The 15,947-nt window shown below is 45.8% G+C and overlaps 1 protein-coding gene across 1 annotated transcript in view; it reads left to right on the forward strand.

Annotated features, from left to right (window-relative positions):
* The window catches only part of nf1a (neurofibromin 1a), a 60,096-nt gene extending 44,717 nt beyond the window's left edge, over window positions 1–15,379 (forward strand). The window contains exons 38-57 of the mRNA XM_083685291.1: window positions 82–284; window positions 828–1,021; window positions 2,137–2,277; window positions 3,735–4,014; window positions 4,670–4,884; window positions 5,075–5,136; window positions 5,255–5,396; window positions 5,720–5,821; window positions 6,098–6,238; window positions 6,756–6,882; window positions 7,490–7,621; window positions 7,826–7,964; window positions 8,077–8,234; window positions 8,906–9,028; window positions 9,197–9,315; window positions 10,251–10,351; window positions 11,041–11,183; window positions 11,724–11,770; window positions 12,370–12,586; window positions 15,111–15,379. Coding sequence (XP_083541417.1) covers window positions 82–284; window positions 828–1,021; window positions 2,137–2,277; window positions 3,735–4,014; window positions 4,670–4,884; window positions 5,075–5,136; window positions 5,255–5,396; window positions 5,720–5,821; window positions 6,098–6,238; window positions 6,756–6,882; window positions 7,490–7,621; window positions 7,826–7,964; window positions 8,077–8,234; window positions 8,906–9,028; window positions 9,197–9,315; window positions 10,251–10,351; window positions 11,041–11,183; window positions 11,724–11,770; window positions 12,370–12,586; window positions 15,111–15,253 — 2,929 coding nt within the window. The 3' untranslated portion in view covers window positions 15,254–15,379. The remainder of the gene's footprint in view (window positions 1–81; window positions 285–827; window positions 1,022–2,136; window positions 2,278–3,734; window positions 4,015–4,669; window positions 4,885–5,074; window positions 5,137–5,254; window positions 5,397–5,719; window positions 5,822–6,097; window positions 6,239–6,755; window positions 6,883–7,489; window positions 7,622–7,825; window positions 7,965–8,076; window positions 8,235–8,905; window positions 9,029–9,196; window positions 9,316–10,250; window positions 10,352–11,040; window positions 11,184–11,723; window positions 11,771–12,369; window positions 12,587–15,110) is intronic.
* Window positions 15,380–15,947: the final 568 nt, after the last annotated feature.

Raw genomic sequence — 15,947 nt, forward strand, 5'->3', positions numbered from 1 at the left:
CCTAAATGTGGTTCTTATGCTATAGGTTTTCCCCGTTGCGTTACTTTTGATAACCAGATGGCCGATGAATGTTCCATACAGGTCTGCAGCCTATAACCTCCTGTGTGCCTTGACCTGCACCTTCAATCTGAAGATTGAAGGCCAGCTGCTAGAGACCTCTGGTCTGTGTATCCCAGCCAACAACACCCTGTTCATAGTCTCCATCAGCAAGACGCTGGCCGCCAACGAACCCCACCTCACACTGGAGTTCCTGGAGGAGTGCATCTCTGGCTTCAGCAAGTCCAGTGAGTGAGATATACACACAGGCACACACAAGCGCGCGTACACACACACACACGCACACACAGACACATACACACACCCACGCACACACAGACGCACAGATAACATCAGCTCCTCTGCCACTACTGCAGTGATGGAGCGCCTCTAATGAATGCGGGTGCTGCAGTGTGGAGTTTGGTGTGTGAATGAATGACATGACAGTGGCGCTGCATGACTCACAGCTGCGGCTCAATGCACACTGATGGATAAGGCAATCAAACAGTACCCCCCAAAACTAATGGCTTTTACATCAACTGGTCGGTACAGTTGACGTGCGTGCGTGCGTGCGTGCGTGCGTGCGTGCGTGTGTCAGACAGAGAGATGTGTGAGCTTTAAAAGAAAGTACAAGGTGTGTTTTCACGTTTATTTTAAATATGTATGTATGTGTGTGTGAGAGTGAGTGAGAGAATAAGTGAATAAATACATGACCGCATGAGTATCTAGTGTACACACAATACCATTGTTTGTTTGTGTGTGTGTGTGTGTGTGTGTGTGGTTGTTTGTAGGTATAGAGCTGAAGCACCTGTGTCTGGAGTACATGACTCCCTGGCTGCTCAACCTGGTGCGCTTCTGCAAGCACAACGATGACGCCAAGCGCCAGCGCGTCACTGCCATCTTGGACAAGCTCATCACCATGACCATCAATGAGAAACAGATGTACCCCTCCATCCAGGCCAAGATCTGGGGGAGCCTAGGCCAGGTGAGAGCCAGGGGGGTGCCATTCCCTCCATCTCTACACACAAACATGGAGCTCCCCACAGCAAACTCTCTTAACAGCAACACCTCTCTCTGGGTCGAAGTTACCCTTCGGCACAGATCTTAAACAGCTTAAACTACCCACATTTGATCAGGATGAACAAATGTCTGATTCTTTATCATTGGTTTGGTGGCAAACCTCTACCAACTCCTTACAATATATTACGTAGATGCCTCATATCCCCCTCAAATGACGTCGTATAGGGTAATTTCCTTAGTACCTTTTCTCTTATCTTTTTGACTACATAATGTTGAAAATCGCTATTTTCATTCATGTAGATCCTGGTATGGTGCTGGGGACAATGACAATTGGGTGAAGTGTCCCTTTAAGACAGCCCAGATTTAGTTAATGCACTGTAAAATGCCTCCTAGTCCAATAAAAACTGTCCATGTAGGCTTGTTTGGAGATTGAGGCTTGCAAAAATGGGAGGCAATCCTGGAGAAGGTAGGAATAGTGTATGTTTATAGGCAAGAGGAATGACTTATGAATGCATATCCAACATTCAGAGGCATAATGTGTATGTTTCTATTCAAACACAACGATCCACATTCACTGATATTCAAGAGTTTTATTGAGGATATCAAAAGACCCGGCTTGGATTTGAAGTGAGCCTCAGAAATTGTGTAACTCTGTACAAGTTCCACTGTTTGTCCAAGCTGACTGTAGTGCAGACTAGTGCAGATGTTTGACAACAGTGATGTCTTTATAGAGAATAACAACACAATTAATTAATAGTGTAGTAGTGCATTGCATGTCTTAGTGTTAGAGTTACTTCCAAGGCTAACATTAATTACATTGCAGAGTCAGCTCGCACTTCTTTACACACCAGCATATTGTTATTGTATTATTCCTGAGAGCGATCTGAAATTAACCCCTACATAGCCTTTACACCAAGGCACGTTTGTAGATATTAGGATAGGTGTAAGCAATAGGTAGGCATAGGGTATATGCAATATGATAATAGGTCCTCCTTTGAGGTTTTATGTGGAATATTGCTGATTTGGGTTGGGTCTACTATACATGTCTGTGACCTTGTGACCCCTCCTTTCTGCCCTCAGATAACAGACCTGCTGGATGTGGTGTTGGACAGCTTCATCAAGACCAGTGCCACTGGGGGCCTGGGCTCTATCAAGGCTGAGGTCATGGCTGACACTGCTGTGGCGCTGGCCTCAGGGAACGTCAAACTGGTCTCGAGCAAGGTGAGCTAACGCATGCTAATTCAGCTAACAACCCTGGTTATGTCAATTTAAAATGCTCAAATGTATAACAGTTGCCTATCACGTCTCATGCTAACCACAGCTAGCTCTCCTCTCTGCTTCAAAATCCAAATCTTCAGTGTTACATATACACATGGCAAGCACCGCTGCCTGAATTGTAGTCCCAGAGTATCACTGCTAACATTTCTGTCTGTGTCAGTTTCTTATGCTAACACTAATAGCGAGATGTTTCACGACTCCATTTTTATGCTTCTATTGTGCTCATATTTCAGTGTGCTATGCTAACCCAGCTTCTATGCTTCTCTTTGGCAGTGCCAAATGCTAACACAGCTAATATTCCTGTATCCCACCAAGGCATCATTGTCCTTGTCCTCAACAAACTCTGATTTGAACTCTCTGACCGCTTTCCTCTCAGAGCACCCATGATGTCACAGAGTCCTTCACAAAGTACAATACAGAGCTGTCAGAATCTTAGGCATTGTCTTAAGAGTCCTCTGGATCCTATGGAGAGGGGCTATATACTGTATTAGTCAAGTCTAAGAAGACTAGGCTTAATCTCTAGAAAAGGAATGTTTGTGGTTAAAGAGATATAGTATAGTCTCTTATGATGAAGGCAGTTAGGCACAATAACTGGACAAGCGTAGCACAGAAGAATGCATTTTGTTTTGACTGCAAAAATAAATATCTGGCCTCACAAAAAACTTAAGTACTGGTACCAAATGAAATAGAAGCATACTTACCAATGTAGTTAAACTATGTTTTTTGTGCCGTCAAACCATTCCTTTTCCCCACTTATCTTATATCCAAACTGACCGACTCATCTAGTCATTGTCAATCATCTGTGTGCTCTTTATTCCAATCCTCCCTCCTACTAAGATAAACAATAACACACACAGCAGAAAAAAACAACAGTAAGCCAGGCCCTCGCTCCTATTATGGGAGACACGGTAGTGCCATGGTAGTGAATGGTAGTCATTGTGAAGATGTTTTGCTAAGGGACAGCGAACAAAGTAGCTATTTGGGCAAGTGTCCAACCGCCGCAAGTCCAGTGCATTAGTTTGGGGAGGGACTGATCGATTGACGTTTAGCATCATTTTTTAACTTTGTAATCACAAGTACTTGTTGTCTAAAATATTATTCCTAATGTTGACTCGATCAATATGGCGGCCATTGTTTATTTGGCATGTGCCAGCCTCTGCTGATGTCACGACAGGCCACTGGGTAGGTACAATAACGCCTTTGTCTGTTCCTCTTGCCCTCTGTGTTACCCGAGGCATGAGCCAATGGCGTTTTCTTCACAGATATAATCACTGCTATCTTCTCTCTTTGCTGTATTATGACAACATCCAAAAGTACATCTTAAGTGTTATGAAGGATACTGTAGAAATGTTGTTTTAATGTTTAAAGCTGATTGGATGACCCTATAAATCCCCTGCCAGGTGATCGGTCGGATGTGCAAGATCATCGATAAGACGTGTCTTTCGCCCACGCCCACACTGGAGCAGCACCTGATGTGGGATGACATTGCCATCCTCGCGCGCTACATGCTAATGCTCTCTTTCAACAACTCCCTGGATGTGGCGGCCCATCTGCCTTACCTCTTCCACGTGGTGACCCTGCTGGTGGCCACAGGCCCGCTGTCCCTGAGGGCCTCCACCCACGGCCTGGTCATCAACATCATCCACTCCCTCTGTACCTGCTCCCAGCTCAATTTCAGCGGTGAGGCACCAACTCAGCCGACTACGCCATGCCACCCTCAAGCTAACTTTAGCACCAGGTTTAGGCTAACTTAAAAAACTGCTGGAGTGCTGGCTTTAGGATCGTTTCAGTGCTAGCTTTAGGCTAGTTGTAGTGTGAGATTTTATCTCAATGAGACTAACCTAGATATAAAAAAAAAAAAGGTTAAGTAAAATAAATAGTAGCTGTAATGTAAGCTGTTATGCTAACATTAGTGCTGGTCAATATGACAAAAGACTTAATGGTGGGATTAATAGCTGGGCTCCATTATATAGGTTGTTTGGCAAGCTAAGCAAAGAGGCAAACCAGTTCAGTATATACTGTACATTCATTGAGGATGTTTCCTGTGTAAGTAGCATATCCTCAATTGGGCATTGATGTTTATGTATGCTACACCATGGCCAGGGCTCCCTTACATAACAGATACTATCTCAGGGGACATTGCCTGTTTAAATAAAGGATCAACCGAATTACAATATTTGAGGGCCATAATGTAAACATGCTGTATGTATTGAACCAAGCAATTGCCTAACAGAGGTAGATTATTCTGTTTGTTCTCTCAATAAATGTGTTTGTTTATCCCTCATAGAATATATTTAGTCTAGTCTCAGACAGAACTTTTGCGTTTCTCTTTCAGAGGAGACCAAACAGGTATTGCGGCTGAGCCTGACTGAGTTCTCCCTCCCTAAGTTCTACCTGCTGTTTGGCATCAGCAAGGTCAAGTCTGCGGCTGTCATCGCCTTCCGCTCCAGCTACCGCGACCGCTCCTTCTCCCCGGGCTCCTATGAGAGGGAGACCTTCGCCCTGTCCTCACTGGAGACGGTCACCGAGGCCCTGCTAGAGATAATGGAGGTGGGGCTTGCATTGGCTGTCACACACACACACACACACACACACACACACACACACACACACACACACACACACACACACACTCTCACTCTCACACTCGCTCATACACACATCTATATACACACACTTTGAAATACTGTATTCTATCTATATTAGTGACTTAAGTTACTGTTTGTATCCCTCTCTTTAGGCGTGCATGAGGGACATTCCAGCATGCAAATGGCTGGACCAGTGGACAGAGCTGGCTCAGAGGTATGCACTCAACCTCTCCAGACATCTAAAAGCTATTATCCTGGTCAATACAAATGCAATACCCTAACCATGTTTGATTTGTGTGTGTGTGTGTGTGTGTGTGTGTGTCCTCCACCAGGTTTGCGTTCCAGTATAACCCTTCACTGCAGCCCAGGGCATTGGTGGTGTTTGGCTGCATCAGTAAGAGGGTGACCCACGGCCAGATTAAACAAATCATACGCATCCTCAGCAAGGCCAGCCCACTGCTCAGCATTGACCGGGTGGGTCTCTGCACACACACACAGTATTGCCATTCATCTAGTGCTTCAAATGTCCAGACACGTTTTTTCTATTTTACCCCCAGGGTGGAGTTGAGCATATGTTACATTCTAATAGCCCTGAGAGTGCTAAGTATCGTCAGACACAGTCTCTGTCAGCTGTCACTCTGTCTCTCACCTTCACCCTTTAGTTTTTTTCCCCCTCTCCTCCCCTTCTCTTTCTCTCTCTTTCCTCTCCCTCCATCCCTCTATTTCATTCTTTCTCTCTTTCTCTCAAGTATTCACGCTCCACTAACAACCCCCCCCCCTCCTCTCGTCCTCCGTAGGGGCTGGAGAGCTGCTTGAAGGGGCCTGATCATTACAACAGCCAGGTTCTAATAGAGGCCACTGTCATCGCTCTGACCAAGCTGCAGCCTCTTCTCAGCAAGGTACAGAAGTGCCTGAATTGCTCAACACAAGATAGGCCAAACAAGATACCATGAACTGAACTCTCTGAGGGGGGAAATAGTTTTTAGTCACACAGTGCTCGATGAACATAGACAGGCTGTATCTGTACCATTCACATGCAACAATCAGTAACCAACACCCCGGGAGGGAGGAAGGTGTCGGTGTCTTTGTCTCTCTGTGTGTGTCCATGCGTGCCTGCCTGCCTGCCTGCCTGCCTGCGTGTGTAGTGATGGTAATGATGTGATGTGATACTGCAGGACTCCCCCATGCACAAGGCTCTGTTCTGGGTGGCTGTAGCTGTGCTGCAGCTGGATGAGGTCAACCTGTACTCTGCTGGGACAGCCCTACTAGAACAAAACCTCCACACACTGGACACCCTACGGGTCTTCAATGACAAGGTAACACACACACACACACACACACACACAAAAACACACACTCACACACACACAAAAGCACACAAAAACACACACACTCACACACACACAAAAGCACACACACAATGATATGGAATGTGTGAAAAGGGCAGGGAGAAGAGGTAGGTTTTGAGGCGGGACTGGTGCTTATACATTCAGAGTTGCAGATGGATGGGGAGAGTGAGTTCCAGAGACAGAACCAGAGGTTCCTGGGGGCAGCCCTGGACAATGCTCTCACCAAAACTGTGCAGGTTGGATTTGGGGATGGTGAGATGACCAGAGGTAGAGCTTTGTAAGTCAGCAATAGATAGTAGTTGATACAGTGTTTGATAGGGAGCCAGTGGAGGTCATAATGAAGAAAGGAAGTCTTGTGACCTCCAAACCTATAACCCATATGTCTGCCCCCTCCTTCTCTCCTATCTCACCCTCTCCCCCACTGCCCCCCAATCCTTCTCCCCCTTTCTCCTCCCTCCCTCTCTCCTCTCCTCCTCCTGTCCAGAGCCCAGAGGAGGTGTTTATGGAGATCAGACGTCCTCTGGAGTGGCACTGTAAACAGATGGACCACTTTGTAGGCCTGAACTTTAGCTCCAACTTCAACTTTGCCCTAGTGGGCCACCTACTCAAAGGTAAGGCATTGTCAGGTCGGGGGGGGAGATAAAATAATAAGGTGTTGTGGGGATATAATGCCAATGGGATCACCTGTGTATCGAAAGGGTGAACTGAAGAATGGCCTGACTGGTGTACTTGCTAAATAGAAGCCACTCAGTCAGAGGCCAGAATCGGGGCTATTGACAATGTGTCCTTGTGCTCCAGTTACACAAAGCTTGGCAGCACCACTTGATCTCGTTGTTGGGTGCTTCTGCTTGTTGTCACTCCTCTCTGTCTCTCTACTGTCTGTCATTAGCTGCAGCTGTCCACTAAAGGCTCTCTTTTTGACACAATTTAAGCACGTGGAATTTACATCCAATGCTCTTGTGTTTTCTGTGTCTGTGCGTGTGCGTGTGTGTGCGTGCGTGCCTGTGTGTGTGAGTTTGCGTATGTGTGTGTAGGCTACAAACAATAGAAAGGAGGAATGACGTGCTCAATTCATAGAACATTCCATTGGTTGAAACATGCCATGATGGTCAACCCTGAAGTAGGCGAATGCTGAAACCGTGTTTGACCACTGCTGCAGGTTTGCATTGAGTAACCAAAAGTAATTGAAGCGGGTGCTGGGTTTTCCTTTCTCTGTAGGCTACAGACACCCATCCCCCACCACAGTAGCACGGACTGTGCGTATCCTTCACACCTTGTTGGCCTTGGTAGGGAAGCACCGTGACTGTGACAAGTTTGAGGTGAACATCCAGAGCGTGGCCTACCTGGCAGGTGAGTCCCAAGCACTGCACTCAGTGCCATTTTGTGTCAGTTCAGGACTACCACATTGTGTCCACACATTGGACCGACGTATTGCTGTTTTATAGCATTCATTGGAGTTGGATTGCATAGCTTTTGGGGAAACCCCTGAGTGTTCATTCAGATTCAGATGTTTCAGATCGTTTTGTGATCCGTTATGTGATTTCATCTGCGCAGCGTTGCTCACAGTTTCGGAGGAAGTACGCAGCCGCTGCAGCCTGAAGCACAGGAAGTCACTGCTGCTCTCCGACCTTGCCATGGAGAACGTTGCCATGGATATCTACTCTACTGTGCACCACAGTGACCCTAGCTGCAGGTGAGGTCCATGTATGATGTTTTGATACTGTTGTTCATTATGCTGTTCAGTTGAGATGTAGTGACACCGGTTCCCATCTCCCCCCCCACCACACACACACACACACACACAGGACGCTGCGAGAGAGCCAGCCGTGGGCCTCCCCCAAGGTGTCTGAGCGCTACCTGGCAGCCTACTACCCCACGGTAGGGCAGATCAGCCCCCGCACGCGCAAATCCATGAGCCTGGACATGGGCCAGCCCTCCCATGCCAACACCAAGAAACTGCTGGGTAAGAGAGTTCTGTTGCAGAAGCTCTACTTAAGACCACGGTTCCCATGGGTCATGGAATTTTTTGGAAAAAGTCATGGAATTTTAAAATGTGTATTCCAGTCATATAGACATAAAGTCAGGGGATTTGAAGTAGGCATGGAAAGTCATGGAATTTTACATGGATCCCTGTTTAGAAATTCAGTCAAATCTGTCTGGGTTTTTTTCATTCTGTATTCCTTTTTCCTGTGTCCTTTTACAAGTGGGGTTGCTTTCTAATGCTTTATTTTAATCCATTATTTGATTGTAACTGAGAAAGCTCATGGACTTGGTGGTTTGTTTGAAAGTCAGGAGAAGCTGGTAGTGTGAGAGTGTGGAAGCGAATGAAATGCGGTCGAGCCTACGCTCTGTGTACGGTCAGCAGCAGCAGCAGCTGGAGAGTGATCACAAATGTTGAATAAACATGACCATAATTGCAGCTTGCACCAGTGCGGCTGATTTAAATTGAAGTATAGTAGTCGCAAACCCTTGTTGGCTACCCGCCAAAGTGGCTGGTACGATTGACAGATTTGCCCGCCAATGCCAAAATGTAGCCTGTTAGCATTTGCAGGATGTTTTCATCACTGTCCAAGCCTTTATCTCACTCTGGGTTGGAGGTGCGAGTTTGATGTTCTGTGTTTGTTTGTTTTCCAGGCACAAGGAAGAGCTTTGACCACCTGATATCTGACTCCAAAGCACCAAAGAGACCAGAGATGGAGTCTGGGATCACCACCCCGCCCAAGATGAGGCGCGTGGCCGAGAACGACTACGAGATAGGTGAGTGCGTCAGGATAGGTGAGTGCATCAGGATAGGCTTGTGAGATAAGTGAGTGTCTAAAATAATGTGTTTTGTTCAAGTATAATGTTTTCAGTTGCCCCAGCCTTGTTCATCTCATCATACCTTTCTAACACACCCACCCCCCCGATCCCACTTTTACTTTGCAGAGAGCCAAATAATAGGCAACTGTCACCTCCGCAAGGTGTCTGTGTCAGAGTCTAATGTTCTACTGGATGAGGCGGTGCTGACCGACCCCAAAGTTCAGGCTCTGCTGCTCACTGTGCTGGTGAGAGGAAACACACACACACACACACACACACACACACACACACAAACACACACACAGACACACAGAAACGCACAAACACACTAACACACACACTAACACAAGCATTTTTGAGTGGCCACCATTACAGCAGTGGTACACTGGGATGCAGCATGGACAATCCATGAAGTACCTGTCAAAAATGTGAACAGTTGCGTGCGTGGATGCAGAATACATTTCCCTCCCAGTCTGTTTCTGCAACTGGAACTTCAAATGTAGGCTATCAATTCCTGACGTTGAACGTGATTGTTTTATGTTGAGAGTCCTGTCAATCTACCGAGTTGGGGCTTTGTCCTTTCTCTCCAAATATAAACAGGGACTGTATTTCGGTTTATCAGCTTGTTTTTCAAACAGCTACCGCTATTGTATGCAAGTACTGCTCATATCAATGTTTTTATTACATTATCATACCTTGAAGCTGAGTGAATATGTATTTAAGGAACCAAAATGGATTGTATGTTTACGCGCATCGATCAGACAAAAATAGACTCCAGTCCTAATTTTCCGTTGCTGCTAGTGCAGCCACTCAACGTCTGTGTTTTACGCACGCGTTGGCGTCGCAGGTATCGTTGACGACAATAGGAGTCTATCAACTCACAGACGTGGATTTGAAGCCTGTGGTGTACTGTAGCAGACCTGCATTCTAAAAACTTGGGTGGGTTATATGGCCTCATGACCTCTTTCACGTCCTTATCCCTCGTACACCATCACCTCAATCTGACTTCAAATTTGACCTCATCTACCACTTCCTCTGAAATATATCTTTGGATCTGTCATATCTTGTGGTTGGTTGCGTCTAACTGTAGAGTTGGCCATACTCAAGATTTTGGTCTATACTGTATGACTCTCAGTAGTTTAAAACTACTAGACGTCTGCTCTTTGTTTCTGTGTTCCAGGCCACCCAAGTCAAATACACCACTGACGACTTTGACCAGAGGATCCTGTACGAGTACTTGGCTGAAGCTAGCGTTGTCTTCCCAAAGGTCTTTCCTGTTGTGTAAGTAACCAAGGGCACGTTTTAACAAACCGGATTAGATCAATAACTTTGTGGTTCAAATGTGGAAATATTTCAAGCTTGAGAGTTTGAAAGCTCTGTGCGTTTGGTGTCCCAGGGGTTGTGGTTGGAGAGGGAACAGTAGAATGGGCTAGAGAAGAGCACTGTTGTCCTGTCTACGTGCATTATGGGGTTTGTGGTCTGATGCAGCTTTGCAAGAGATGTGGCCTCAGTTCAGCACGCACCACGCACCACACACCACACACACACACACACACACACACACACACACACACACACACACACACACACACACACACACACACACACGGGCGGATGTCTGCAGCTTCTATCTGAGTTTCAGTTTTAATGAACGGAGATGTCACAGTTTAAAAATATAGGTGCTTGAGAAAGTGTCATATGTGGCTTAGTTACTTCTTGTTCGGTGCAAGAATAAAGCACAGGGGAGTTTTTATATACAGTGCACAAGAGTGCAGGCCTTGTCTTTCTTTCGTTAATAACTCATCTTTTTCAGTCATTATAGGAGATGTTGTCAAGGCCACATAGAAAGAGTGTTGCAATGCAAAGTGGGAGATATGTGTTTGCACTCATAAATTTAGGACTAGCTGTGCATAACTTGGTGTGTGTGTGCTTGTGCATGCGTGTGTGTGTTCCCCCCCCCCCCCCCCCAGCCACAATCTGCTGGATTCTAAGATCAACACGCTACTGTCCATGTGCCAAGATGCCAACCTCCTGAACCCGGTCCATGGCATTGTCCAGAGTGTGGTCTACCATGAAGAGTCACCCCCGCAGTACCAGCCCTCCTACTTACAGAGTAAAGGCCTGCTCCAACTATCTCTCTCTCTCTCTCTCTCTCTCTCTCTCTCTCTCTCTCTCTCCCTCTCTCTCCCTCTCTCTCTCAGTCCAACTCTCAAACAAACAGCTATTGATTTTTGGTTTGTATTCTCTATTCTGAAAATATAATTCGTTTGGTATAACTTTAAAGGTTTTGCAGAGACATTCCAAAATAGCCAGTTATCCATAAATACTTTTTTCAAAGCAGATAAGGCTACTGCTGAATACCAACTGTCAATCATTAGATTTGTTGTTGTGTAGAGATCGTACCTCCTCTCAAGTAACACTTGTGAACTTTCTGTTCTCCCTCTATCCCTCTTGTTGGCATTCTCTCTGTGTGACAAAATGGAAACTAAATGTTAACTAAATTAAAATAATTGAACAGTTCAATTAGTTGTTTCAAAACCGAAAAAATAACCGAAATGTCGGTATACTGCTTTACCATAAATGTATCCCTCTCCCCCTCTCTTTTTTTCTTTCTCTCTCTCTCTCTCTCTCTCTCTCTCTCTCTCTCTCGAAGGCTTCGGCTTCAATGGACTTTGGAGGTTTGCCGGGCCCTTCTCAAAGGTATGATTCATAGCCCTCATATTTCCCTTTCATTTTCCCCAGACAGTGGCGTCCAAACTGAGCAGCGCCGCGCTGAAGAAAATTCAGCCTGCTAAGCAATTACAGCCCCGGCCTCGGAGACGAGGCTGCCGATTGCTCAGAGATTTATTGAGCATTTTCTCCCCCCTCTCTCCTGCCCACCTCAGTCTCTCTTTATGACGGTTCCACTGTGGCGTCAATAGCACAGGCAAGGAGATGCAGAGATGTTGCGAGGTATAATTTGCCCTTAAACCACAGGTCCAGATAAACCAAGACCAAATCATAACTTAAATCATTAGGGGACGTGAATAAATATCTGTCCCTTATATCAGTGGTTAGGGACAACTTCTACCTTACTGCTCTGTGTCTGTGTGGTCCCTCAGGGTAGAAAGTGTTGGGCCACTAGAAGCTCATTAATCAATCAAACAAACAAATTTAGTTTATATGGCACATTTCATACAAAAACAAGTCTTGGGGCCCCAGAGTCTCTGCATGTTGTTCAACGTATATCTTGCGTTAACCTTTCTCTCTCTCTCTCTCACCCTCTATTCTGCCTTCTTCCCTGCCCCCCCTCCCACCAGCAAACCCAGATCCCAGACTATGCAGAGCTGATAGTGAAGTTCCTGGAGGCCTTGATTGACAGCTACCTGCCGGGACCGGAGGAGGAGAGGGGGGAGGAGCAGCTGCGTACGCCCACCTCCCCCTACCCTCCTGTCACCCAGAGCCAGCTCAGCATCACCGCCAACCTCAACCTCTCCAACTCCATGACCTCGCTGGCAACCTCGCAGCACTCGCCAGGTCAGCACACACACACACACACACACACACACACACACACACACACACACACACACACACACACACACACACACCTCTCTCTCTCTCACCCTCTCCCTCTCCCTCTCTCTCTATTTCTCTCTCCCCCTCTCTCTCTATTTCTCCCCCCCCCCCCCCCCCCCTCTCTCTCTCTCTCTATATATATTTTTCTCCCTCTCTCTCTCTCTCTCTCTCAGGTAACAAACTAAATAAGTAGACATGTTAATGTCAAAACCTTCCATTCTGGTATAGTTGGTATAATGGCATGGGTGGAGTGATGACATTTTATTATAAACACAATGTAGTGAATTTTTTTTTTACACTCCCATTTCCAGGCAGGCTTGTTGAGTAGACTCTGCTGCGGTGTGTGACTTTTTTTTTTTCTAGCCCCCCTGCTAGCTCTCTTTCTCTCTCGCTCTCCCTCTCTGCATCTAAAAATGTCACTGAGCCTAATATGTCCCCTCACAAAATGATGCTGCTGTTCACTGAATATATTTCCTGTTTCAAGATGTCAGAAAGCATTGCAATATGTAACTGTCTCTGGCGCTGTTAGACACTGGACTTTCAATTCATTCATTCAGGAATTCAATTCCTGGTCATTTTTCGACTAATTTGTTTCCTGAACTGACTGGATTTGGAAATGGAATTTACCTAAACCCTGAATATAGTATTGTGACTCTCAAAGACACTTGCAGGAGGAAGGCAGGAATACTTAATTGACACCGTCATCAAACATACAGTATGTCAGACATTTTGTGTGCATTTGCATGTTGTCTCCTTCTTACCCCAACAATTAACTCTAATCCACTCACTCTCTCTTCTGGTTTGTCTCTAACGTCTCCACGCGTGCGGGGGGTCGGTCGTGTAGCTTATAGACGCTCTCCAACTCTGTCACTTCCCAAGCCCTCGGACGAGACGCCTGCCAAAACATCTGGTACAAATCACAACTATAGAGCTTCCCTGGGCCTCTAAGCGCCCGAGCCTATAGTTGGCAAACTGTGGTAACTCATGAGTCCCATTCTGTCTATGCTGTTGTCATTGTACTAGCGTTCATAGTCACCAGTGTGCTTTTTGCAGTTATAGATTTAAGAGATTGCTGTTATATACTGCCATTAGACCTGCTACATTACCAGAGTAGATACAATACATGCTACCCACAAGAGAAGAAAATCTGTATACGACACATTATATCTCCTTCACTATCATCTTTGCGTTCATTCCTGTTTTACTCTGTCTGCATTTTCTTTTTAAAACCATGTGACCTCATTGAAACCTTTTGATTTGTTTTACGTCAGCGCTTCAAGGTGAATCTTGTTCTCAGTCATTGTTGCCTTTTTCTTTTGTGTTATTCTTGTTTCCTTTTGTCTCTCATCGTCACTCACTCCTGTTTCTTTCTCCCTCTTTTTCTCTGTCTCTCTCACTCTCTCTGTGTGAAGTCTCTCTGCCTTGCTCTAAGTCTGCTGTCTTTGCGCCACACCTCCTCCTCCTGCCAGGTACTCCTCCCCTTTGACCTTGTGACCCCTAGGCGTCAAGCAAGGTCAAACACACACCCCAACTTCCATCTTTGAGAAAACAACAACATTTAATCCAATGTGTGAAAGGAAATTTGATATCGGTGACCGATAAACAGTGCCCACTGCAAGAATAGCATCTTAGAAATTGACTGCCAACCAAATCGGGATGCGATCTGTTGTGGGGGGGCTGGTGTTGAATCGTGTACTTTAGTTGTTTTGTAAGAGAGGTCATAGGGTTCCCATGGGATTATGAGGGCTCCCATGGGATTATGAGGGTGTTTGAAGGGTAACTTGCTCTCTAAATTAATCCTCAAGTGTCTCCCTGTCTGAAAATGCAGAAATGTTGAGCCCATTTAGAGTGAGATTATGCTTCTGTAAACCAAACCTTGAGTATAGCGCCATCTAGCGTTTGAAACAGAATGAGAACAATCCTCTGTGGATCAGGTAGAACTTTCCATTCAGTAGATATCATAGTATAACTGTATAATTAAAAGATAGAGTAAAATAAATAAAATGATGATTTATCAATCACTTGCTTCACATGAGTGATCTAATATGGAGCCAATATGGAATACACAGGGGACTATGACATGTTGACACATTATACTCCTATCCCATTAGTGTAATTGTTTATTTTAATTAGATGGATTGATGATGCACAATTCTATGAGGCTAGTAGTGTTGGCTTGTTGTCACTTCTCTTTATTCAGCAGAATAAATCCATTAAAGTCTGATTGGTTAGACAAGAATCCAGTCAAATCATCTTGTTTCCAAGGGTTTCCATTAGTTTAGTGGTCAGTTAATTGAGGTGATAACGAGCTGACACTAGCTGGCATGGATTGTATAACTCATTCTTATTTCTGGTGCTGGGTCTCATTGCCTTTTCACATTGTAATGGTATCTCTCTCTCTCTCTCTCTCTCTCTCATTCACCCACATCCTCACCCTATACTCTCTCCTGCCCTCCTCCCTTCTCTCCCTCTCTCTGTCCAGGCGTAGATAAGGAGAACATGCAGCTCTCACCCAGCGCAGCTCTCTCCACCAGCGGGCGTACACGCCACGGCTCGGCCAGCCAGGTGCAGAAGCAACGCAGCGCAGGCAGCTTCAAGAGGCCCAGCATCAAGAAGATAGTATGAGACGAAGGGGAAAGAAAGTCAGAAAGAAGAGAGAGAGAGAGAGATGGAAAGAAAGAATATTGCCCTCCAAAGGCCCTTGGCTCACAACGCCAGAAATAATGCTGCACTTCTCGTTTTGAAGTTTCTTGTTTTGTTGTGTTTTGATGGTCAAGTCAGACTGACACTTGTTTTGCCTCGAGAGAGAGAGCACTGAAACTCATGGTGGCAGGTGATGATTGAAAATAAGCCATTGTATAGTCATAGTTTTCTGGTCTTCAGTTTTGTCAAGGTGAATTCTCAATGATTCCACGTGGTTTGAAAGGGTGGAACTGTACAGAACACACATATATAGTGTATGAACTGGAGAACGTTTGGGGACCTGAGCTGCACTATGAGACAGGCAGGACGTGTGAGCCCTGACTTGGACACGAGGGCAGAGGGGTCATTTTGACTCTGACATTATTGTGAGGGCCACATAAAAAATACCCTTTTAGACATTGTGAGGAGAGCGATGGTTGGCGGCATCAATTCTGACACCAATGCCTCGACCATGACATCACTATGTGGTCAAGGCCCAGGAAGACTGAGAGAACTGGAGACTGGGGGGAGGATCATGATAAAGGACAGCCTCTTGCTTCAGCCACCATCCACCATCCACCGCCATCTCCCTCTCCCCTAAAATCTGAGCCCCCACCCCCACCCTCACCCTCACTCC

Source organism: Argentina silus (assembly GCF_951799395.1).
Source record: "Argentina silus genome assembly, chromosome: 14".
NCBI lineage: Eukaryota > Metazoa > Chordata > Actinopteri > Argentiniformes > Argentinidae > Argentina > Argentina silus.